The sequence below is a fragment of the Bubalus kerabau genome, chromosome 21, assembly GCF_029407905.1.
Source record: "Bubalus kerabau isolate K-KA32 ecotype Philippines breed swamp buffalo chromosome 21, PCC_UOA_SB_1v2, whole genome shotgun sequence".
Taxonomy (NCBI): domain Eukaryota; kingdom Metazoa; phylum Chordata; class Mammalia; order Artiodactyla; family Bovidae; genus Bubalus; species Bubalus kerabau.
The window spans coordinates 24,535,770-24,560,383 of record NC_073644.1 but is presented as its reverse complement, the minus strand read 5'-3'; the positions used below and the strand labels follow the sequence as shown (position 1 = coordinate 24,560,383).

The following is a 24,614-nucleotide window of genomic DNA, read 5'->3' as shown; positions in this document are numbered from 1 at the left end:
ACACACTTGGTCTTCACCTATGTTTTGTAATGTTTTGAATGTTTTGTAAACTGCTGTGTGCTGGGCAGTGTGCTACGTGCTAGTGATACACATTTCAACAGTACAGAATAGTTTCTCTGTTTGGGGAACTCCCAATCCAGTAGGAGAGGAAGAATAATAGGTAGTGATATGATAGCTTCCCTGATAGTTCATTTGGTAAAGAATCCACCTGCAGTGCAGAAGACCTCCATTTGATTCCTGGGTCGGGAAGAGCCGCTGGAGAAGGGATAGGCTACCCACTCCAGTATTCTTGGGCTTCCCTAGTGGCTCAGCTGGTAAAGAATCCACCTGCAGTGCAGAAGACCCTGGTTCAATCTGTGGGTTGGGAAGATCCCCTGGAGGAGGGAAAGGCTACCCACTCCAGTATTCTGGCCTGGAGAATTCCATGATTGTATAGTCCATGGGATCACAAAGAGTCGGACACGACTGAGCAACTTTCAGTGATATGGTAGATAGCACACTAGAGGTGTGTGAGAGGAAGGAACACCGTGAGGCCTCTGAGAAGGTGCTGCAGGGAAGTAACACTCAGGCTAAAGTATCAGGGTGCATGGGTGTTTGTTAGGTTTGACAGGTGAAGGGAATACATCCCAAGCAAAGGAGAAAAGCATGCATAAGATAAGCACATGAGAGAACAGAGTTGATGGATAGGAAAGCATGAGGAGAGAGCACAGACAAGGCTGGGAGGTCAACAGAGACCACATCGCAGAAGGCATTTTATAACATGCCAAGGGTTTTGCACTTTATCCTGTAGGCGAGGCATGCCATCAAAGGATTTCAAAGAAGGGAACAAGTAACCTGATGGGATCCCGACTTTCAGAAGAGAGTGGTCACTTGGCTGATGTAGTGGGAGAGAGTGAGACATCTGAGACTGGTTGTGAGACTGCTGAGAAAGTTTGTAGAAGTTCTTGGGGCCCACACTAAAATGGGGCACACAATAAAATATATGGGAAGTTTGTAGATAGTGGACTTTACATAGCAGGGAGAGTCACTGAATGTAGGTAATAGGGCAAGTGAAAAGTCTCCCATGGCTCTCAGGTCTCCGTCTTTGGGTAAATTGGTATGAGGAGGGGCCCCAGAGGCAGAGCGGCTCCAGTGGGAAGGCAGAAGGACGAGTTGTGTTTGGAGCATTTCATGTGGAGGGCCTGGGGGCTGGGGGCGGGGGTGCGTTATGCAGCAGAGAGTGGGTGGGGTGGAGCATGTGGGCGGCACTGTGGGCTCCGGAGCGTGCAGCAGAGACAGGCAGAGTTGGAGAGGATCACGGAGGGTCAGCAAGGGGAGAGGCGGCTTCTGGAAGTCAGGGGCAGCGGAAAAGCCAGAGGGAGCAGGGTCATGGAAATCCAGGCATGATGGATGGATGTTCAGTGATTTCACCTGAGATGAAAAAGTGGTTGTGATACGTTTCCTAATGGGGTTTCTTGTTACCCTAGAAAGTGCCATTTCAGTACCAGTGGACTTGATATTTACCGGTGTGTAGCTTATCCCTTTAGGAAGCTTTGACACACAGAGTACAATAGTTAGAAGAAAGGAATGGAGCTAAGGTTGGTTTTCTGTGTACAGACGTATTTTTTATGTATTTTAAAGAGGTTTAAAATATAAAGGAATGAAGTAATACTTGAAAGAACAAACTCTCTGCAGAGGAGACAGTGGGGTATCAAAACCATAAGAAAAGATTTATCCTTGAAGAGGATTCTAAGGTTAGTGCGCTTCTGAAAACCACTAGTGACATGAGCATCAGAGAAAAGGAGTAGCTTTAATGCAAAGTATAGAAGTACAGAGTAAAGAAGATACGGTCTGAGAGTGCAGTGTGGAGCCGTGAGAGACAAACAGCATGTCCTGAAAAAAGGAGAATGAAGGTGGGTGAGGGTTGTGAGCTTAGTGGACCTTGTGGGAGAGTCAGGTTTAAGTCTGGTGGATGGGACCTCTGTGTTGAGGAAACTTGATATTTACTATGTGGAAATAGCAAGATGGTGTGGATGACTGAGAAAGAGGTCAGCAGTGGCAGGATGAGAGCAGGCTGAGCAGTACGATGCCAGGAGGGGAGTTAATAGCTGAAGGGAGAGACTTACGAGCTGCCAGTGGTTCTAGACAGGGCCCTAAAGCATCCATTTTTCAAACTGTGTTTCAAGGGATTGAAGGGAAAGAGTGGGAAAATGACTAAGGGAAGGGGAACCATGGCTGCCAAGCAAGAACAGTTTGAAAAATCTGCTTTGATGGGACGTTTCAGTGCAGTGGGCACTTGGAGGTCCCAAGTAGTGTAGGAACCCTAAAGTTACTGCTCTCAATATACGGCTGCTGAGAAATTGTGGTGCCAATGAAGAGATCTTTCACTAAAGTAGTTGGGAGAGGGTTGACAGGCGATGGCATGAAGGATGTAGACCTTCTTGGTGGAATTAGCAGGTACAGTCAGTGACCTGGAAGAATAAGTCTCTTCTGTTAGAACACATAAGGTCTCCAGGATCTTCATTCTCTGTGGCATTTGAAAAACCAAATTAAAACAAACAATGAGCAGATATGATACTCCAGAGCAGTTGTCTCGGTATTGTAAGGACCTCCTTTCTGAACTGCTTTAGAGCGCCAATTTGGTAAAATTTACCAAATTCTGCTCTTTATACTGTTGTGTGCAATTAAGCAGAATGGATTCATTATCCCTATGATAATGCTCATCAGATTATCCTAGGGTCTTACATGTACTCACTACTTACCTACATCAGGTATCAGCAGGCCTGTCTGGTGATTACACAGGGTTGATTTTATTCTGTTTTATTTTATATTCTTGAGCAGTTCTCTCTCATTGTTTTATATTTATTTGTGTTTTATACACCAGACTCTCTGAGAATAGGAAAATTCTTCTTTTGCTAGAGAAGTAGATAAAATTGCCCTTGGAAAAATAAAATTAGTACAAGTTATGTCTTAGGAGTATTTTTGCAACTCCTCTGCCTTGTTGGAATTAACTCATTCAGTTTATGGATTTGGGTGTTGCATAGAACATTCAGTATTTTTACAGATACACTTTCAAGTAGGAATTAATCCTTTATGCCAGCTCGGTACCTGATTTTCAGATTACTAAAATACTGATTATTCAAGTTTTTACGTGCTTATGCTAGAATTATTTCAGTTGTCACATTAGGAAGACTTTGAGAACATATTTTATAGAAGAAACTTTAGATGATTCAGTTCAGTTCAGTTCAGTCGCTCAGTTGTGTCCGACTCTTTGCGACCCCATGAATCACAGCATGCCAGGCCTCCCTGTCAATCACCAACTCCTGGAGTTCACCCAGACTCATGTCCATCAAGTCAGTGATGCCATCCAGCCATCTCATCCTCTGTCGTCCCCTTCTCCTGCCCCCAATCCCTCCCAGCATCAGAGTCTTTTCCAATGAGTCAGCTCTTCGCATGAGGTGGCCAAAGTCTGGAGTTTCAGCTTTAGCATCATTCCTTCCAAAGAAATCCCAGGGCTGATCTCCTTCAGAATGGACTGGTTGGATCTCCTTGCTGTCCAAGAATATTGTTAGTAAAGGCTTTCAGAAACTATTAACAGACTTTTAGTGTATTTAGAGTTTTATTTGTACACATTACAAATGTATATAAAATTGGAATAAGGGTTAAAACACAGGTATTGAGGTAGCAGAGAGAGATCAATGAATTTTGTTATATGCAATAATATTTTAATGTTAAAAAATTAGGTAATTTTCTTTGTTTATATAATACTTATTTTATATAACACTAAGAAAGCAGAAACATTTCAATTATCATTGTAAGCCAAGTCCCAATTTCAGAGATATTAAAATATGGGGAAAATATTTTGGAGTAAGTGAAATATAGTGCATAAAAACAGGAAAAATTATGATCGCCTAAGAAAATTGTTTGGGAGAAATGCTTTTAGCTTTTTATCTTCCCAAATGGATATCCTGTAACTTTGAACAAGTGGAAGTGTTAGTCAGTCAGTCATGTCAGACTTTTTGTGACCCCATGAACTGTAGCGCACCAGACTCCTCTGTCCGTGGAATTCTCCAGGTAAGAATACTGGAGTGGGCAGTCATTCCCTTCACCAGGGGATCTTCCTGACCCAGGGGTCGAAGACAGATTCTTTATGACTGAGCCACCAGGGTTTATTCTACTTCCATGAGAAAATACAAATTGTAGAAATTTGTAAGCTGTGTTAAAGCTAAGGTATGTCATGTGGTTTGTATATGTAAATCTCATTTGGCAGCAGTCAGAGTGAACTTGTAGTTTTTTTTTATAATTAAATTTTCTAAGAAATGAAATTTTTCTACCTTGTCACGTAGATGAAGTTTAGCTGAAGTATACAATAAAATGTTAGTATTGTGTTTTCACATAATACTTCAGAACAACACTTAGTTACCCCCTTGTAAAAGCTGATTTTATTCTTAGAAATTATCTACATAATGAAATTTTATGCCAAAGAAAGTATTTTTTTCAGTTCAGGAAAATGATAATATCCAAACCCATTTCCATTGCTTTCAAACAAGTTTCACTGATCTCTTTTTTAATTTACATGAAAGACTGGTAAGTAGAAAACAAGGGAAGTTAATACTTACTATCTTTTTTGTTAGTTGCTTTTTGCAAGTGTGTTAGTAATAAAAATATTCATTAACTAATTTCATTTTATCCTGGCATCTTTGCCAAAGAAAATTAGTTTACTGCTGCTGTAAGTCACTTCAGTCGTGTCCAACTCTGTGTGACCCCATAGACGGCAGCCCAACAGGCTCCCCCGTCCCTGGGATTCTCCAGGCAAGAATACTGGAGTGGGTTGCCATTTCCTTCTCCAATGCATGAAAGTGAAAAGTGAAAGTGAAGTCGCTCAGTCGTGCCCGACTCTTAGCGACCCCATGGACTGCAGCCTACCAGGCTCCTCCGTCCATGGGATTTTCCAGCCAAGAGTACTGAAGTGGGTTACTTTACTGCTGCTGCTGCTAAGTTGCTTCAGTCGTGTCCAACTCTGTGCGACCCCATAGACGGCAGCCCACCAGGCTCCCCCATCCCTGGGATTCTCCAGGCAAGAACACTGGAGTGGGTTGCCATTTCCTTCTCCAATGCATGAAAGTGAAAAGTGAAAGTGAAGTCGCTCAGTTGTGTCCGACTCCCAGCCACCCCATGGACTGCAGCCTACCAGGCTCCTCTGTCCATGGGATTTTGATGCAAGAGTACTGAAGTGGGTTACTTTACTGGTCCCCCTTTAATTCTTTGGGATATTATAATTTCTAAATTCAGGTATTGTGGGTTCTGTAAGTAGTAGTCACAAGACTTTTGATTAATGGTCATTTTAAATGTGGCTCTGAAAACTCACATGTATCAGTGGATTAAAGTATGTAATGTGGGTATTATACTAGATATTCAGGTTGTTAATAAGTACCAGCTGATCAAATTTGTAAAGTATTATAGCCAGGAAGATTTTGTATGTTGTACAGTTTTACCCAATTCTTTAAGACTTCCAGGCTGGAGTTCACTATGATGGGGCAGGATTTTAATTTTCTGGTAATACAGTCTCTTAGGCTATAAGCAATCAAGTTTATACTTACTAGTCTTACTAGTTCTTACTGTAATTTCTTGAGTGCTCCTTCATACTCCCCCAATCCTCATGGAAAATTTGAAGCATAAACAAAATTAGAGAAAACAGAAAATTGATCTCCTATATACCCATCATCCGGAGAAGGCAATGGCACCCCACTCCAGTACTCTTGCCTGGAAAATCCCATGGACGGAGGAGCCTGGTAGGCTGCAGTCCATGGGGTCGCTAAGAGTCGGGCACGACTGAGCGACTTCACTTTCAGTTTTCACTTTCATGCATTTGAGAAGGAAATGGCAACCCACTCCAGTGTTCTTGCCTGGAGAATCCCAGGGATGGGGGAGCCTGGTGGGCTGCCGTCTATGGGGTCGCACAGAGTTGGACACGACTGAAATGACTTAGCAGCAGTAGGCAGCAGCAGCATACCCATCATCTGGAGAAGGGGAAGGCTACCCAACTCAGGTACTCTGGCCTGGAGAATTCCATGGATTGTATAATCCATGGAGTCACAAAGAGTCAGACATGACTGAGCAACTTCCACATACCCATCATGTCTTCAACAGCTGTCAATGCAAAGCTAGTCTTGTGGCATAGATACATGGTACCTCTTTCTTTTTGTCCTCCCCACCCTGCTTTGTTGGTTGTTGTTGAAGACGAAGAAACTGTTTTCTTTTCTCCAGTTTTCCATAGTCAGGATTTGCATTCCGTTAATGTTTGTTTTAAATCATGTCCTCAGTCCCCAGTAGTATTTCCTGTGAATTGATAAGTGGGTCCAGGGACTTAATTACATTCAGAATCTACTCCACCTCACCTTGCCTCAGGCAAAACTATGTTACAGATGGTGTTCTGTATAACTTAATACTCAATTAAAAATTTAAAAACTGAGCAGTGTGAGAATGTTTCCATTTTAACTTTTCTTTAAAGCATCATCTTATACTAAAATAGGGCACAGGTAACTGAAGGATATTTATAACCAGGGCCACTAGATGTCTCCCACCTACTCTTTATTTGTCTGTGCCATGCACAAAAGGTAAGTGTGACTTCCAGAACTCCAGTGCTTTGTACTGACCCCTGAGTGTCCCAATCCCCAAATCTGTTCATTGCTCTTTATTTTCAGAGACAGGTAAGTAGAAATTGACTCTGAGAGTTGAATAATTTATGGTTTTTTAAGTTTTAAAAGTTTATATGAGCATTGTGTTTCTGTACTTACAGTTTTCATTATACTTGTCATTGAAAATTTTTGTCACTGAGAATTTTTTAAAAATTCTTATATTTAAAGAGCTTACTTGGCAAACATTAGATAGGATTTGTTTTTTAAAATTGTATTACAGGAGTTGCCTATGATTTTTCAAGTTATTTCCTAGTGTTTTAACTTCCTTCCTGAAATCGCAGTTTCTAAGGTCTGAGAATGGGGACAATTATTATACACCATTTTTTCCTTGATAGTTCTTTAAAACAGATTTTATGTTCTGTTTATGTTTTATGTTGAAGGCATAGTGAGTAATATTCTGCAGCTCTGGTATGGATAGGTTCCTTTGTACCTGCTCTGGACAGTCATCCTGTAGGCCAGCTTTGCCGACAAGAGTTGTTTTCGGTCAGACAAAGCCTGTCTGAAGAGAACTCCTGGTTCATCTACTGCCGTGATGTCTTCAGACATTTCCATCCAGAGACTTTGGGGGGGATGCCTTAAAAACACACTGCAGGAGAGTAACACTTTCAGCTTAAAAAATAAGTAATGTATAAACAGATAATTTCATCCCATTCTTACCCTCACCTCATTCTCTATCCGTCCCTTTTAGGTGGGAAGTTTAACACAATTTTTTCAAATTTAATATATTCTAGAACACATTTTTCTTGTAACACTTTTTAATATCTCAAAAGTACATAACTAGGAACAAGATTTGGGATTTGCTGGTCAGAAATATTCTTTTTTTTACTGATACAGCCAGTTTTCCGTATCTGTGGATTATGCAGAGGGGTGATTGTACCACATACCTTTTTATATAAAGGATTTGCACATCTGCGGATTTTGGTATCCACAGGGTGGGGTGACAGTTGTCTTGGAACTAGGCCCTGGTGGATACTGAGGAACAACTCTGTGTTAAGAAACAACATTACTTCTGATTAGAATTACATTTCTTGATGTTCCACCTTGCATAATGCTTATTATAATGTCTACTATTGTTAATTCTAGGGTTTCATTTTGATTTATTTTGAATAATACTTGTACTCATGTATTAATTTAGCATATAGTTATAAAATGCCTATTAAACACTGCTAAACTCCACAGAAGGTACATGAATAAACAAAAAACTCCAGCTAAAAAAGGAATCATAATCTAGCTAGGTGGGGTGTCACAGGCATGTTTAGCAATCATAATTAGGGAGAGCTGTTGATTAGAGGGACTTTCCTGGTGGCTCAGTGATAGAGAATCTTCCTGCCAATGCAGGAGATGCAGTTTTGATCCCCAGGTCGGGACAATCCCCTGGAGAAGGGAATGGCAACCCACTCCAGTATTCTTGCCTGGGAAATCTCATGGACAGAGGAGCCTGGGGGTTACAGTCCTTGGGGTCGCAAAGAGTCAGACATGACTGAGCGTCTAAACAACAACAATTGATTAAAGACACAGAGCCATGGATGAAATGATGTGGTCAAAAGTAGTAAGCCGTCACTCGAGAGAGATGCAGAAAAGCTGCAGGAGAGAAGCCGTCCTAGCTGGGGCTTGGACTAGTGTGGGTTTGGTGTTTCACAGGTAGAGGTGGGAGGTGCCAAGGGAGGCGGCCAGTGTGAGCAAAGGCACTGGCACAAGTAGACGTGAGGCACAGAGAGAGCAGGTGCTGCTTGACGGGAGGGTGAGCATCTGGGGGCTGGGAAGCGAAGAGCCCAGCAGGTGGTAGGTTTGGAAACTTAAGTTTCCTGTTAAAGAGATTAGACTCCCAGAGACCATGGGAATAGCACAGTGAAGACTGTGCTTTAGAGAAGTTACTGTGGCCACAATATTCGAGATGGGAGTGCCAAGGCCATGCAGTGATTCAGGTGAGTGGTGCATGGTGAGAAGGTCTGGAGTCAGGGCACAGTGTGGAAGCAGGGGACAGGGCAGCCCCTAGGCTGTGTCCCAGATTGGTAGAGGATGGGCTCAGAGGTGCCTCTGGTTGTTGAGGGCATAGTTTAAACATAAATGTTATTCAACAGAAACATGAATTAATTGCTATAAAATTAATGTTAGTTAAATTTCCTCCTTATTCTTAGTTCTAGAGCCAGTACAAAAGCCTCATGAAGGTCCTGGAGAAATGGGGAAACCAGTCGTCATTCCTAAAGAGGATCAAGAAAAGATGAAAGAGATGTTTAAAATCAATCAGTTCAATTTAATGGCAAGTGAGATGATTGCACTCAACAGATCTCTACCAGATGTTAGGTTAGAAGGGTAAGTACCTAGTGTGGTCCTGATGGTATTTAATGTGAATGAAAAGTATGTACTGAATTCTCAGTAAATCACACTTCAGTGTTGACTATTCTTGAAATGAATGTTACATCACTGAGTTACTTCTTACCACCACCCCCCACTTAAGAAATAATTAAATGCTGATAAAATAATATCTCAAGTTCTAGAGATCATTGGGACCATGTGTTTTAGGCTTTGAAAGATAATTGTTTATCTTGATGGATTTAGTAGGGATTTTAAACCTCATTATTACCAAAGCATTTATATAGTCAATTTTATAAAGGATCATTTTAAGTTGTGTGTATCTTAAAACAGTGAAGTATACAGTCATAAGCATACAAATTAGTGAATTGCTACATACATGTTACCTTGTCTAATCATCGTCCAAATCAAATTATAGAACATTTTCATCACCTCTGAAAGTTCTCCTATGTTCCTTTCCGGTCAGTACTCCCAACCCCAGGGGCAGCCATTGTTTTGATCTCTAAACATAGATTAGCTTTGTCTTTCTTTGAGCTTTTTATAGATGAATCTATACTGCTTATAGTCTGGTGTCTCTGAGATCCATGTTGTTGCATGTATCAGAAACATATTGTTTTCCATGGCAGTGTGGTGGTTTGTTACGTGAATGTACCATAACTTACACACTGATAGATATTTGGGTTGTTTCCACTTTTTCACTATTATGAATAAAGGCTATGGTGATTTTTCTGTGAATGTTTTAGGAAGACCTAGGCTCTCATTTCTGTTTGGTGTATATATTGGGGAAAGGAATAGGGTGTACACTTACATAGCTTTAGCACATTTTTCTAAGATGGTTGTACCAACTTACACTCCTACCGGCACCTAATGTCCAGCTGTGTCATATGATACAAGGTATCTGGACTAGAGGACAACAGGCGCTGTTAAAAGCAAGGAAACTGTACAGAGAAAGGTGGATAAAGTGAACATTCTAGCTGTTGAGACCCCCTTAGCCTTCTGTGGCTCACAGTAATGCCAACAGCTGAACTTTATCCCTCCAGGCAAGAGATTGGAGGATCTTTTTCAACAGAATTGGACTAGCCCTAGAGAAAAGGAAAACAACTGCAGACACTGACATCAGAGACTCTCCAATTTAATGACAGCAGCCTGATCACGCCAATGAAGGAGACTCATAGTCAGAAAGCCTCACATACTGAGAGCTTACAGTCAGTTTTTTGGCCTTCCATTTTTAATGATAGATAACCAAGAAATACTAGACATCACAGAAAACTGAAACATGGAAAGTGTAGTTCAGAACTTTAAGCAGCTTGGAGGAAGCAAAGACGGACTATTCAGTTAAAATTCCACCACCTCCACTAACTTTGTTCATAGTAATACTTCCTAAGGCCCACTTGACTTCACACTCCAGGATGTCTGGCTGTAAGTGAGTCTCCACACCATCGTGATTATCCGGAACATTAAGTCCTCTTCTGTACCATTCTTCTGTGTATTCTTGCCACCTCTTCTGAATCTCTTCTGCCTCTGTTAGGCCCTATTCCTGTTCTTTATTTTGCCCATTTTTGCATGAAATGTTCTCTTGGTATCTCTGATTTTCTTGAAGAGATGTATAGTCTTTCCTATTTTATTGTTTTATTTCTTTGCATTGTTCACTTAAGAAGGCTGACTTATTTCGCCTTGCTATTCTTTGGAACTCTGCATTCAGTTGGGTATATCCATTAACTTTTTCCTTCGCTTTTCACTTCTCTCCTTTTCTCAGTTGTTTGAAAGACCTCCTCAGACAGGAGGCTTTCTTGCATTTTGCTTTCTTGCATTTCTTTTTTCCTGGGGGTTGATTTTGGTCACCACCTCTTGTACGGTGTTTCAAACCTCCATCCATAGTTCCTCAGGCACTCTTGTCTATCAGATATAATCCCTTGCATCTATTTGTCACTTCCACTGTATAATCATAAGGGATTTGATTTAGGTCATACCTGAATGGCCTAGTGGTTTTCCCTACTTTCTTCAATTGAAGTCTGAATTTTGCATTAAGGAGCTTATGATCTGAGCTGCAGTCAGCTCCCGGTCTTGTTTTTGCTTACTGTATAGAGCTTCTCCATCATTGGCTGCAAAGAATATAGTCATTCTGATTTCAGTATTGACCATCTGGTGATGTCCATGTGTAGAGTCGTCTCTAGTGTTGCCAGAAGAGGGTGTTTGCTATGACCAGTGAATTCTCTTGGCACAACTCTGTTAGCCTTTGCCCTTCTTCATTTGTACTCCAGACTAACTTGTTACTCCAGGTATCTCTTGACTTCCTACTTTTGCATTTCAGTCCCCTATAATGAAAAGGACATCTCTTTTTGCTGTTAGTTCTAGAAGGTCTTGTTATTGTTCATAGAACTGTTCGACTTCAGCTTTTTTGGCATTAGTGGTTGAGGTATAGACTTGGATTATTGTGATGCTGAATGGTTTACCTTGCAAATGAACCAAGATCATTCTTTTGTTTTTGAGATTGCACCCAAGTACTGCATTTTGAACTGCTGTTGACTGTGAGGGCTACTCCATTTCTTCTAAGGGATTGTTGTCCACAGTAGTAGATATAATGGTCATCTGAATTAAATTTGCCCATTCCCATCCATTTAATTCACTAATTCTTAAATGTCAATGTTTACTCTTGCCATCTCCTGTTTGAACACACCCAATTTACCTTGATTCAGGACCTAACATTCCAAGTTCCTGTGCAGTATTGTTCTTTACAGCATCAGACTTTACTTTCACCACCAGATACATCCACACCTGGGCATTATTTGCACTTTGGCTCAGCCTCTTCACTCTTTCTGGAGCTATTTCTCTGCTCTTCCCCAGTAACGTATTGGACACCTACTGACCTGCAGGGACAGTGCTCATCTTCCAGTTTCATATCTTTTTACCTTTTTTTCATACTGTTGATGGGGTTCTCAAGGCAAGAATACTGAAGTGGTTTGTCATTCTCTTCTCCAGTGGATCATGTTTTGTCTCCTGCAGAGGCATGAACCAACAGTGGCCTGCCTTCTGGTCAGGGGTACTGGCAGCAGCAGTCCTGGGAGGCATGTCCTGTTGACATAAGTCCTTTTGCCATTAGCCCTATCACAGAGCCTCTATCTCTGTCATGGACACTGCAGACTCCAGGACTGGTCCACCTCAGGCCAAACTACAGGGAGGGACCACAGCCCCATCCATCAGCAGAAAATTGGATTGAAGATTTACTGAGCATGACCCTGCCCACCAGAGCAAGACATGTTTTCCCAACAGCCAGTCCCTCCCATCAAGAAGCTTGCATGAGCCTCTTATCCTCATCCATCAGAGAGCAGACAGGAAAAGCAAGAATGCAATCCCATGGCCTCCAGAATGAAAACCACAGTCACAGAGAACTAACCAAAATGATCACATGGATCACAGCCTTGAGTAACTCAATGAAACTATGAACCATGCGGTGCAGGGCCACCCAAGACAGTTGGGTCATGGTGGACAGTTCTGACAAAACAGGGTCCACTGGAGAAGGCAATGGAAAATTAGTAATAATTACATAGAAAACCATCACAAGAAGAAAAAAAAAAAACTCCTTAACTCCAGGGAGTCAATATTGTGAAAATGACTATACTACCAAATGCAATCTACACATTCAGTGTGATCCCTATCAAATTACCAATGGCATTTTTCACAGAACTGGAACAAAAAATTTTACAATTCATAATGAAACACAGAAGACCCCAAATAGCCAAAGCAATCTTGAGAAAGAAGAATGGAGCTGGAGAAATCAATCTTCCTGACCTCAGACTGTACCACAAAGCTACAGTCATCAAGACAGTATGGTACTGGCACAAAAATAGAAATATAGACCAATGGAACAAGATAGCCCAGAGATAAACCTACATGCCTACAGATACCATATTTTTGGAGGCAAGGAGTCAAGGATATTAGACAAAAGGAGGCAAAAATATTACAGTGGGGCAAAGATTGCCTCTTCAGTAAGTGGTGCTGGGAAAACTGCACAGCTATATGTAAAAGAATGAAATTAGAGAACTTCCTAACACCATACACAAAGATAAACTCAAAATAGATTAAAGACCTAAATGTAAGACCAGAAACTGTAAAACTCTTAGAGGAAAACAGAACACTGTGATATAAATCACAGTAGGATCCTCTATGACCTACCTCATAGAGTAATGGGGATAAAAACAAAAATAAACTAGTGGAACCTAATTAAATTTAAAAGCTTTTGCACAGCAGAGCAAACTATAACAAGGTGAAAAGACAACCCTCAGAATGGGAGAAAATAATAGCAAATGAAACAACTGACAAAGAATTAATTTCCAAAATATACAAGCTGCTCAGACAAGTCAATACCATTTGAAAAACAACCCAATCAAAAAGTGGGGAAAAGACCTAAATAAACATTTCTCCAGAGAAGACATACAGATGGCTAACAAACACATGAAAAGATACTCCAGGGAAAATTTTTTTAAACAATTGTTCACAGAAGGCAGTCATGGTTTATAATTACATGGCACAGGTTTGAATAAAGTCAGAATAAGGAAACCATTGAATACTGTGCCTATAAAAACTAAGGGGCTGGAGAGTATCTGTTCATCTAGCAAACTGGTTAGGTGGACATCAGTCAAAAGAAGCTTCATTATAAACTTAGATTTTCACAAACTGTACTTTCTGAATAATTTAATAGTTATTGAAGCAAGCTAGGTTTCTCAGGGAAGTCTCAGATTCAGTGATGTGTAAAAGAACCTTAACTATTAGTGTTTATAGGAGAGTTATTTTTGTACTTTTATAATTCCCCTAAATACATCACCGCCATCAATACATTTTATTAAATGTTTTTTAAAAGTCTTTTATGTGGTTTTTGAAGATACTTTTATTAATGAGTAGTTTTTAATTGTATTATAAGCACTAGTTTTTGCAGAGTGAACAACTTTATGATAAGGAGATCAGTGTTTAAATGATGTGATTCTTATGCTTGTACACCAAATTTGGGGCTTAATGAGAACTCTCAGACTTGAAAAACTCTTGCTTTGTGCTGGATTGCTAGTCCAGCTGCTTAAAACAGTCTTTCTGGCAACCACTGGGTCTCTGTGGGACTAGGCTGCTTCCAGGTGGAAGTGGCACAGAATCACTACTACCGCTGAAGAGCCTTTTTTTCCTTAAACCTTCTTATTCCAACTGTGTGCTTTTATTCTTTGTTTAAAAACATTCTGAAAAGCTTTTTATTACGGAAATTTTCAAATATATACAAAATAGAGATAATAATGTGAACCCTAATGTATTCATCACCTTGCTTCAGTAATTCCTAAAAGTTCTATTGTGTAACCTCATTTATATCCTCTAAGATGTCCTGCAGCAATCTCCATCTCCTGGCATTTACTCTCTGGATGTCTCTTTCTATGTTGTGCCAGGGTTGATCTATATGACCAGCAGAACACAGTACAAGTGATGGAGTGTCATCTTCCAGTGTCATATCTTTCTGCCTTTTCATAATGTTCATGGAATTCTTGTGGCAAGAATTTTGAATTGGGTTGCCATTTCCTCCTCCAGTGGACCACATTTTGTTAGAAGTATTCACTATGACCCATCCATCTTGAGTGGCCCTGCAAGGCATGGCTCATAGCTTCACTGAGTTATGCAAGCCCCTTTGCCACAAAAAAGCTGTGATCCATGAAGGGGAGGTTATAAAATACACTGTGGTTCCAGTTTGGTCTTTTATTTCACTTGGATCATTGACTCTGGGGTCAGCCAGCCGACATGAGAGGAGTGGCGCTTTGGAGAAGCCCACACGGTTTGTGGATTTGGGGGATCAATCAGGTGAGTGAGATGAGAAGCAGATTCCCCAGACAAAGACATACCATTTGTAAATATTACAGTATTTATCTCTGAAAGATGGGACTCATAGAATCAGGGTGGAAAAGGAAATCATGGTACCATTTTTCATACCTCAAAATATAAATAGTGAGTGATTCTTTGGTAACCTGAAATACCCAGTTAGTATTTACATTTCCTAGTTATGTCATATATTTCCCTTTTTAATAGTGTTTATATCAGAATTGCAACTGGTAGGTATCTCTCTCAAGTGTTTCTCAGTCTGCAGGTTCCCTCTTCTTTTTTACCCTCATGGTTTATTATTTGAAGACCAGGTAAAGTGTTTAATGGGCTTCCCTTGTGGCTTATCTGGTAAAGAATCAGCCTGTAATGCAGAAGACCTGGGTTCAATCCCTGGGTTGGGAAGATCCCCTGGAGAAGGGACAGGCTACCCACTCCAGTATTCTGGCTTAGAGAATTCCATGAACTGTATAGTCCATAGGATCTCAAAGAGTCGGACACGATTAAGTGACTCACTCACTTTCAGTGTCTTATGTCCTTCCTGAGCCTGCATTTTGCTAATTGCATCTCTGGTACCATTGATTGTTCCTCTCTTCCCTGTAGATTAGTAAGTTAAAGGTGTTTTGTACCAATATCCTTGAAGTCAAGTGAGTTGTGGCTTATTAGACAGGTCTATTATTTGTGCCATTGGGCTTCCCAGGTGGCTCAGTGGTAAAGAATCCTCCTGCCAATGCAGGAGACTTGGGAGATGCCAGTTCAATCCCTGGGTCAGGAAGATCCCCTGGAGTAGGAATTAGCAACCCACTCCAGTATTCTTGCCTGGAGAATCCCATGAACAGAGGAGCCTGGAGGGCTGTAGTCCAAAGGGTCTTAAAGAGTCAGAAGCTACTAAGCATGCAAATGATATGTCCCATCAGTCTGTGTTCTCTCATTGAAACTCCTATTAGCCAGGCTTTGGACTGCTTGCATTGATTCTCTTAGTCCCTTTTACTTTTATCTTTTCTCATCTTTCTGTTCTACTTCCAGGGAGAACTCTTAGGCTGTCTTTCAGCTATTCTTTTGAATTTCTTTTATTTGTTAAATTTTTAATTACTAACTGCTTGCCATTGTTTTCTGACTTCTTAAAAATAGACATAAAACCCTGCAATTTACTTTTTTATTCATGGAAATATTTGTGAGATGTTTATTTCATCTTTCTAGTTTAAAGTAATTTTAATTTGGTTTAAAAAATTATCAGTCCCATGTGGCAGGCTGCTGGTAAGTGCCTCAGAGAGATTGCTATAGCCCAGGACAATTGAATCAGGCTCAAATCCAGGTCTTCTGACTTCTTATTCCCTTTTTCTCGACCTAATTACTGAAAGTTATTTTTTTCCCTCATTTTGTTAACTATTCCTTCTAATATTAGATAAAATTCTGGAAACAGATCAAAATCTACAGAATTTTGTTTTCTCATTTCAGATAAGGTTCTTTTAGATGATTTTGATGAACTTCTGAAAATGGCTCTGCTTACAGTTTTTAAGACCCACAGTTTTGTATTCTTTCAGGTGTTTACAATGACTTTGTTATAATTCTGTAAATAGTAGTTCCAAGGCTGATGTATATTTTGTTTCAGTTAAGTAAAATTTTGTAAACAGTATTGTAATATAATCATTACTCTGTTGCTGTTTTGGCTGTGCTGTCTTCATTGCAGTGAGTGGGCTTCTCCAGTTGGGGTGCGTGGGCTCTAGAGCATGTGGGCTTAGTTGCCCCTCAGCATGTGGGATCTTAGTTCCCTAAGCAAGACTGAACCTGCTTCCCCTACTTTGGGAGGCATATTCTTAACCACTGGGCCACCAGTGAAGTCCCAAATCTTACTCTTTGTATCTGTATCCTCTTAGAGTGTGGTTTTCTACCTGCTTCATGAAATGTAAATTTTTTTGTTTTACAAGTCTAGTGAGTTCCCTGATTTTTTATCTGTTGCCCTAAGACATACATGATATAGTTTTAAATATATGTTTTAAAATACTTAAAGTTTCTTTTGCATTTTCCATTTTTACTGGTGGTCTCTTAACTATGAAGTGGTCTAAACATTCAGAAAGCTGTAGGAGATAACAAAGCTTTGTACCAACCCCTAACTTTATTGAATCTCAATAAGTTGCCATATTCTCTTTGTATTTTGTTTTTAGCAGTAAAACTTTACTGCTACAGTTGAAACCATTTGTGTATCCCTCCCCAGTTATATTCCATTCTTCCCTAACTATAGGTCTGATTTTTTGCATTTATCATTGCTGCATGTCTTTCTGTCTACCTACCTAAATAATATATAGTATAGTTTCATAGTTTTAACAAATGCTAGTACAGCATATGTACATATTCTTCTACAACTTTAAAATTGTTTTTGTTTAAGCATTGATTTTGAAATTTGGCCATGTCATTACATGGAGTTCTAGGTTATTCATTTTAACTGCTTTGTAGAAGTCCGTTGTGTGGATATGCATCACAGTTTACTGATTGTGCTTTTACTTAAGAGTATATATTTTAAAGTTACAAAGTATTTGTAAATATCCTTTTTAAGCCAACATGTTATTACATCTCTTGTACAGATATAAAAGTTTTCTCTGGAACAGTGCTTTCCGAATGTAGGTTGTGGGACTTCTCTGGTGGTCCAGTGATTAAGACTCGGAGCTTCCAATGTAGGGGGTGCAAATTTGATCCCTGGGTGGGGAGCTGTGATCCCACATACTGTGTGGTACAGCCGAAAAATAAAGCAAATTAAAACAAATAAAAAAACCTAAATTGCAGGTCATGACCCTTCAGCTATTAATGGATATGAGATCAATTTAGAAAACCTTAGGCCTTAAGTTTTGTTTTTTTTTTTTAATGGTATTTCGTACACAGTGTGAGTACCTGTTAGCATTTTTAACCTGTTAGCATTTTAATTAGTGAAATAGAAGATATCAGAGTATGTTTAATGTAATAAGTTTATTTTTCATTAATCATTGTTTCAGAATATATGTTCTGGATTACTGTAAAATGTATTTGTTACCATGGATTATGGTCAGTTTCACAGAGATACGAAATAATTGTGCTGAGAGGAATCCACTTTAAATTTCATAGGATTTTAAAAAAAATTGCTCCCACTGTGGTTTCACCAGTTTATGTTTTCCAGCTGCAGTGGATGAGATATTCATGCAGAGTATAGGAGTGTCATGAGTAAGATTAATAGAGGCATGGTCAAGGTGAAGAACTTTTCAAATTCTGATTGTATATTTAAGACGGAAGCTATCAATGCTGACAGATTGGGTGTGGAGCAAAAGAAAAAAAAAAAACAGACCTGATGAGCTATCTGAATTATAGTGATAGTTTTCATATAGTGATAATTTCTTGCCAAGATGGAAAGAAGAGGAGAGTAGAAATACGGGAATAGAAATCAAGAATTGTTAGCACATATTTATAAAATCCTGGCGTTCAGGGGAGAGGTTGCAGCTGGAGTCACTAAAGGAACAAGAGAATTTAAAGACACAGTACTGGTTGAGATATCCAGCCATTATCCACCAGGAGTGGATGAGGTGAAAAAGAGGTTAGGGTTCCAGCTGTCAAAGATTAAGAAAAGAAGGAAGATCTAGCAAGAGGCTGAGGAGAGGTGAAATAACGTCTCAAGGAGGAGCTGGCCAACTAGGATAAATCTTCTGAGAGGTGAAGTAAGGTGAGACATCTAAATTGACCAGTGGATTTCAGTGTGTGGAGGTTATTGGACAGAATTGTTCCTTTGAAGTAATAGGAATGAAATCATGATTTAAAAGAATGGGGAGACTTTCATTCTGTAGTGGCTGGTGGTCTGGACCAGCTCTCCCGTTGAACATATAGAGAGTTGGGAAAAAAATACATAAAAAGCACCTGCTTGAAAATGTCCTGAGGGTAGAAGGCAGAGATGAGAAGGTAGTGGAGAATTTCAGAGCCAAAATCTGAGAGAAGATGGAACCCAGAGAAATGAGCTTAGAGTTTGGAGGCTGCCTTGACCTAGAGGCATTTACTGTATCTGGAAGATATAGTCTGAGAAACTAAAAAGTGCTTTTGAGAGGAAAGAAAAGATATCAGAAGCAAGAGGGACTTGGGAGGTGCCCACTGTGTTCCTATTTCTTCATCTGAGTCATGAGCATTTGCTGTGTGATAACTCATTCGCTCTAAATTTATGTTGGTTTTTTTTTTTACACTCTGTTATGCTTCACGTAAAATCAACATAAGAAAAGAGTGGGAGAAGCTCAGTGGGAGGGGAAGCAGTGGAGACAGCAAGTACAGCAGCCCTTTTGAGATGTAGTAGTTGGAAAAAAAGAATTGGGGCAGTAAGCTGGGGGGATCATGCAATCAAGGGCAAATAGCACAACACGTTTCTGTATTGATAGAAATGACCCCATTGACGGAAGTTTGGGAGAGTTATGGCAAGAGCACTGGATTTGAGTAGATGAGAAGGAATGTAATTGGTTTCAGACAGGAACAGGGTAATTCAGACTTTCCTGGTATAACAGGGAAGAGGCTCAATGTTTATGATCACAGAAACCTACAGGATGGTCAGTGTGTTGATGAAGGTATGGAAATCCTCATCTGATGGCATTTTCAGTGAAATTAGAAACAGGGGTTACACCGGTGTGTGAGGAGGGTGGGAAAGGTATTGGGACTCTGTGGAGATGAGCAGTTTGAAGGGGTTAACTAGGAATGGTAATGGGAATACTAGCTAGTGCCAGGAGCCTACTTGAGGTTTGTGTTTGTAAACTGAAAACGAGACCAGTCACCATGCTCATATGTTTTCTGTATTAATTCAGCAGCACCAGTGCAAGGTGCAAAATCAGCAGAAAGTTGGATTTAGCGAGGATTGGGATAATGCCAAGCTAGTGATATAGACTAGAGAGAGATACAAGGTGATGAGTATAATAAAGGGAGAACATGAAGAGGGTAACAGCGAGTGAGAGGGTGGAAGGGTCTGGATTGGAGATCCCAATGAAGGACGATAAAGGTCTGGGATTATTGGAGTAACTGAGTGGGAATAAACCTGGATGTCAGGGGAAGGGAGGAGGGCTGGGAGGTGGAAGAGTAACAGTGACCAGAGATTGGGATGCTTAAAATGGAGAGTATCAGTAATGATGTGATTTAAGGGAATAGCGTGAACGCAAGTGGGTGAGATATGGTGGAGGAGAGCAGAGCAGAGCACAGATCTGAGAGGCCAACTATTGAAAAATCGACTTTGTGGAAACTAGAATGACCGAGAGTATGATGACAAGACTAGTGACAGAGTTGGTCGGGAATGTGACAGATGACTGGACAAGGGTGGGTTGGCAGCTTCTGGTAGCAGTTTCTTTAAAGGACCTGAAACTTCTTCAGGAAGAGGGAGGAACATACTCTTGAAACAGCAGTGAGGAGCAAGGGAGGTATTTACCCCCCACCTCCAGCCTCAGTGATACAGCGATGTTGAAAAAGGCCAGCCTTCTCTTGAAAGAACACTCAGGAAACAGTATTCTTCAGAGATATTTTAATTAGTGTAGGATATGGGGGGAATATTCAATGAAAAGATTGTGAATATAAGGAATTTTGCTAATGACAAGTAACCATGAGTTCCAGAGAACACAGTGGAAAGGTTTACAGAGTATGATCTTTAGTTAGCCAAATCACAATTAGAATTTGGGTAATTCATGATGAACTGGAAAGCTTGATTTTTTTGTTTTGTTCATAGCATTATCTTAGGTGCCTCATGATTTTAAAACATTTTTACTAGATCTGTAATTATATATCTATTCTCATTTTTAATATTGTTTTTCTCTTTTTTCGTTAGGCAGTCTTGTTAGTGGTTTGAAATTTTTAAGTTTTAAAAGAGGAGTAGTTTTTCCTTTTTGCTTATCCAGTTTTAAAAAATTTGTTCTCTATCTTTTCTTCTATTTTGTGTTTAATCTCTTTTTTACTTCCTTAATTTAAATGCTTAACCTGTTAATTTAAAACATTTTTGTTTTGTAATAAATTCATCAAACACTAAATTTACATCTTTGAATCAAGTCAGTGCATCCTGCTAGTTTTATGTGTAGTGTGTGCTTGCTGAGTTGCTTCATTTGTGGCCAGCTCTTTCATCCTTATTCATTGATAAGTAGTTTGTAATTTCCATTTGATTTCTGTTTAACCCAGGATGACTTAGAAGTACATTAAAATTTTTCTGTGTACATTTCATTTTGCCTTCTGGTTTTCTCATTTTTTATTGATTCCTAGATTAATGATCTGTACATAAAGATGATCTTTTTGAAATGTGTTGAAACATCCTTTGTGATCTAGAAAGTGCAATTTTTTTAAGTTGTATTAAAAACTTCCACTGTGATTGTGGATTTGACAGTTTCCCTGGTGGCTCAGATGGTAAAGCGCCTGCCTACAATGCAGGAGACCCAGGTTTGATCCCTGGGTTGGGAAGATCTTCTGGAGAAGGAAATGGCAATCCACTCCAGTACTCTTGCCTGGAAGATCCCATGGACAGAGGAGCGTGGTAGGCTACAGTCCATGGAGTCACAAAGAGTCAGATACGACTGAGCGAGTTCACTTTCTTTTCTTTCTTTCTATATCATTCTGTTAGTTTATTTTTCAAGGTTGCTGCATTGGATGCATTTAAGACAATTTACCATGTGTATGTGTGTGTGCGTATGCACATGTATTTTTTAAACTCAGCGTTCACTGTATCTTTATTGACTTTCTTCCTCCTGATTTTGATATTGTTATGTCACTTTTAGTTTAACATTTTCCTGATGCGTCTTTTTTCTTTTTTTCCTTTTTATTTATAGCCATCTGTATGATTTTTGTTTTAGGTATACCTCTATTAAATGGCTGAATTTTGTATTTTTAAATCACTCGAATAATCTTTGTTTTTAATAGTTGAGTTTGATGCATGTGCATTTATTATGACTATTGATATATTTAGACTTCTTTAAGGCTGAACCAAATAAAATTGATATTCATTTTTGACTTACAGAAATGATAGCTTTATAAAAAGTTCAATCTAATAAATCATATTTTGTTTACCATCTTTATTTTTTTCTTCCCTGCAATACTAATTGCTACATTTTCAACTGGTAAAATTTTCAGTATTCATGTTTTTCTGTCACTTGGTTTGGAAGCTGCATGTTTTATTTTATTCCTTTAATGGTGAGATCTGGGCCCATTGTAGTCTGTCAAGGTGTAAATTTACCTGTGTGCTCAGTGTATATAGTGTCCTTTTGATCCAAACAGTCATGTTATTTTTCACTTTTAGGACATTTCTAGTTGTAATCTCAAATTTTGTGGTGTCACTGTGCCCTCCAGTCTATTCTTCTGGAACTGCTCCTGTGTATATACTAGGAACTTCTTAATCTACACTGTTAGTTTTTCTCACTTTTGGAATTTTATGTAGATGAATTTCTCATAAATATCTTGATACCGTCAAAGTCTGGGTCTGCTGTTTACTGGCTTTTTGGCTTTGGACAAGTTCCTTGACCTTTCCATAACTCAGGTTCCTTATCTGTACAGTCAGGACACTTAACAGGGGTTGTTGGAAGACTCTAGTGCTTTGAATACTCGCTGGTCTAGGATGCAGAGAAGGCCTCTGTCCAGAGAATGAGCTCTCCATCCCAGTGCAATTCTCAGGCAAAGGCGACTCGAAGCATGCTTTTCCATCTTCACTCTTTTTTACTCTTCACTGTCTGGCTTCTGAAGTGTATTCACAAAGCCCTGTTAAATGAAAACTCTCAGACTGATAGTTTAAGTACCCCTCCATTGAGCTGGACAAAGCTGGCCAACAGGTGCTTTTCAGACCAGTTCCCCAGAGGTGGAAGAGTAGTGTGGGGCATCGCCTAGAGAGCAGCCTTTTCGCCCCCTTATCTGAATCCAGAAAAGCCTTGGTTGTCTTACAAGGCTTAACTCCTCGTATAGCTGGAGTGTCAGGTCACCTTGCAGCAGAACCTTTACCACCTTATAGGATCTCCAAGGACACATTTTTGAAGGCAACTGTAGCAAAGAAGAACATTGTTCCAGTGTCAAGAAGAATTCAATAGAAGTAACACTCAAAGAAAACCTTTGTAATGTGTAATCTTAGGGAAGAAGATTAACAATTTCAAGGCATCTAATTTGGCAATTCCACCCTATATAATTAGTCTCAGATGATTAAGAACTAACAATAATACTACTTATTGAGTGTTTATTATATAACAGGGGCTATACACATTACTATCCTGGTGGGTAGTATGCCCAGTTTACAGATGGGGTAACTCTCAGACCAGAAAGAGCTTCTCTTAGGGCTCTTTCTTTGTGATTCTAGTGCACACTTCCAGTTCTGGAGTTGCCTTTGAGTGCAGCCTGGCTAATACCAGAAGGAGAAAAATGGAAAACTCACCACTGGTTGGATGGAACTTCAAATTACCATCTCCTTTGCCAGTTGACCTGCTACCATTCACATTTCAGTGTCCTGTCAAACAGCTGCTCCATGCATTCTGTCCAGGAGTTATGGTTTCACCCACTGGGAGTAACAGAGTGGCATGCACTTATTCCATCTTTCCTGGAACCAGAAAATATACCCATTTAAAGTGTATGATGCAGTGATTTTAAGTATTTATTAATAACTGTAGTAAACTTGCAGAGTTAAGCTGGTATCACCACTCTTAGAAAGTTTGTTGTTCAGTTGCTCAGTCATGTCTGACTCTTTGCGACCCCATGAACTGCTGCATACCTGGTTTCCCTGTCCTTCACTGTCTCCTGGGTTTGCTTAAACTCATGTCCATTGAGTCCATGATGCCATCCAACCATCTCATTCTCTGCCACCCCCTTCTCTTCCTGCCTTCAATCTTTACCAGCATCAGGGTCTTCTAAATGAGTTGACTCTTCATATCAGGTGGCCAAAGTATTGGAGCTTCAGCTTCAGCATCAGTCTTTCCAATGAATATTCAAGACTGATTTCCTTTAGGATTGACTAGTTTGATCTCCTTGCTGTCCAAGGGACTCTAAAGAATCTTCTCCAGCACCACAGTTTGAAAGCATCAGTTCTTTGGCACTCAGCCTTCTTTATGGGCCAGCTCTCACATCCATACATGGATGTGAGCCATATGGAAAAGGCATAGCTTTGACTATACAGACCATTGTTGGCAAAGTGATGTCTCTGCTTTTTAATACACTGTCTAGGTTTGTCATAGCCTTTCTTCCACGGAGCAAACTCTTTTAATTTCGTGGCTACAGTTATCATCCACAGTAATTTTGGAGCCCATGAAAATAGTCTGCCACTGTTTCCATTGTTTCCCCATCTATTTGCCATGAAGTGATGGGACCAGATGCCGTGATCTTAGTGTTTTGAATGTTGAGTTTTAAGCTACCTTTTTCACTCTCCTCTTTGACCTTCATCAAGAGGCTCTTTAGTTCCTCTTCACTTTCTATTATTAGGGTGGTGTCATCTGCATATCTGAGGTTATTGATATTTCTCCTGACAACCTTGATTCCAGTTTGAGCTTCCTCCAGCCAGCATTTTGCATGATGTACTCTGCATATAAGTTAAATAAGCAGGGTGACAACATACAGCCTTGACGTACTCCTTTCCCAATTTGGAACCAGTCTGTTGTTCCATGTCCAGTTCTAACTGTTGCTTCCTGACCTATGTACAGTTTTCTCAGGAGGCAGGTAGGGTGGTCTGCCATTCCTGTCTCTTTAAGAATTCTCCACAGTTTGTTGTGATCCACACAAAGGCTTTAGCATAGTCACTGAAGCAGAAGTAGATGTTTTTCTGGAATTCCATGCTTTTTTTTATGATCCATGGGA

At 39.9% G+C, this 24,614-nt stretch overlaps 1 protein-coding gene and 1 non-coding gene across 7 annotated transcripts in view; both read left to right on the top strand.

Moving 5' to 3' along the window:
• GALNT1 (polypeptide N-acetylgalactosaminyltransferase 1) overlaps window positions 1-24,614 on the top strand; it is a 123,060-nt gene that overhangs the window by 57,682 nt on the left and 40,764 nt on the right. For all 6 annotated transcript variants that reach the window (XM_055559380.1, XM_055559377.1, XM_055559376.1 and 3 more), the window contains one exon: window positions 8,816-8,990. In XM_055559380.1, coding sequence (XP_055415355.1) covers window positions 8,816-8,990 — 175 coding nt within the window. The remainder of the gene's footprint in view (window positions 1-8,815; window positions 8,991-24,614) is intronic.
• On the top strand, window positions 21,186-21,257 carry TRNAC-ACA (transfer RNA cysteine (anticodon ACA)). The gene has a single exon. It is a non-coding gene; the product is annotated as a tRNA-Cys (tRNA).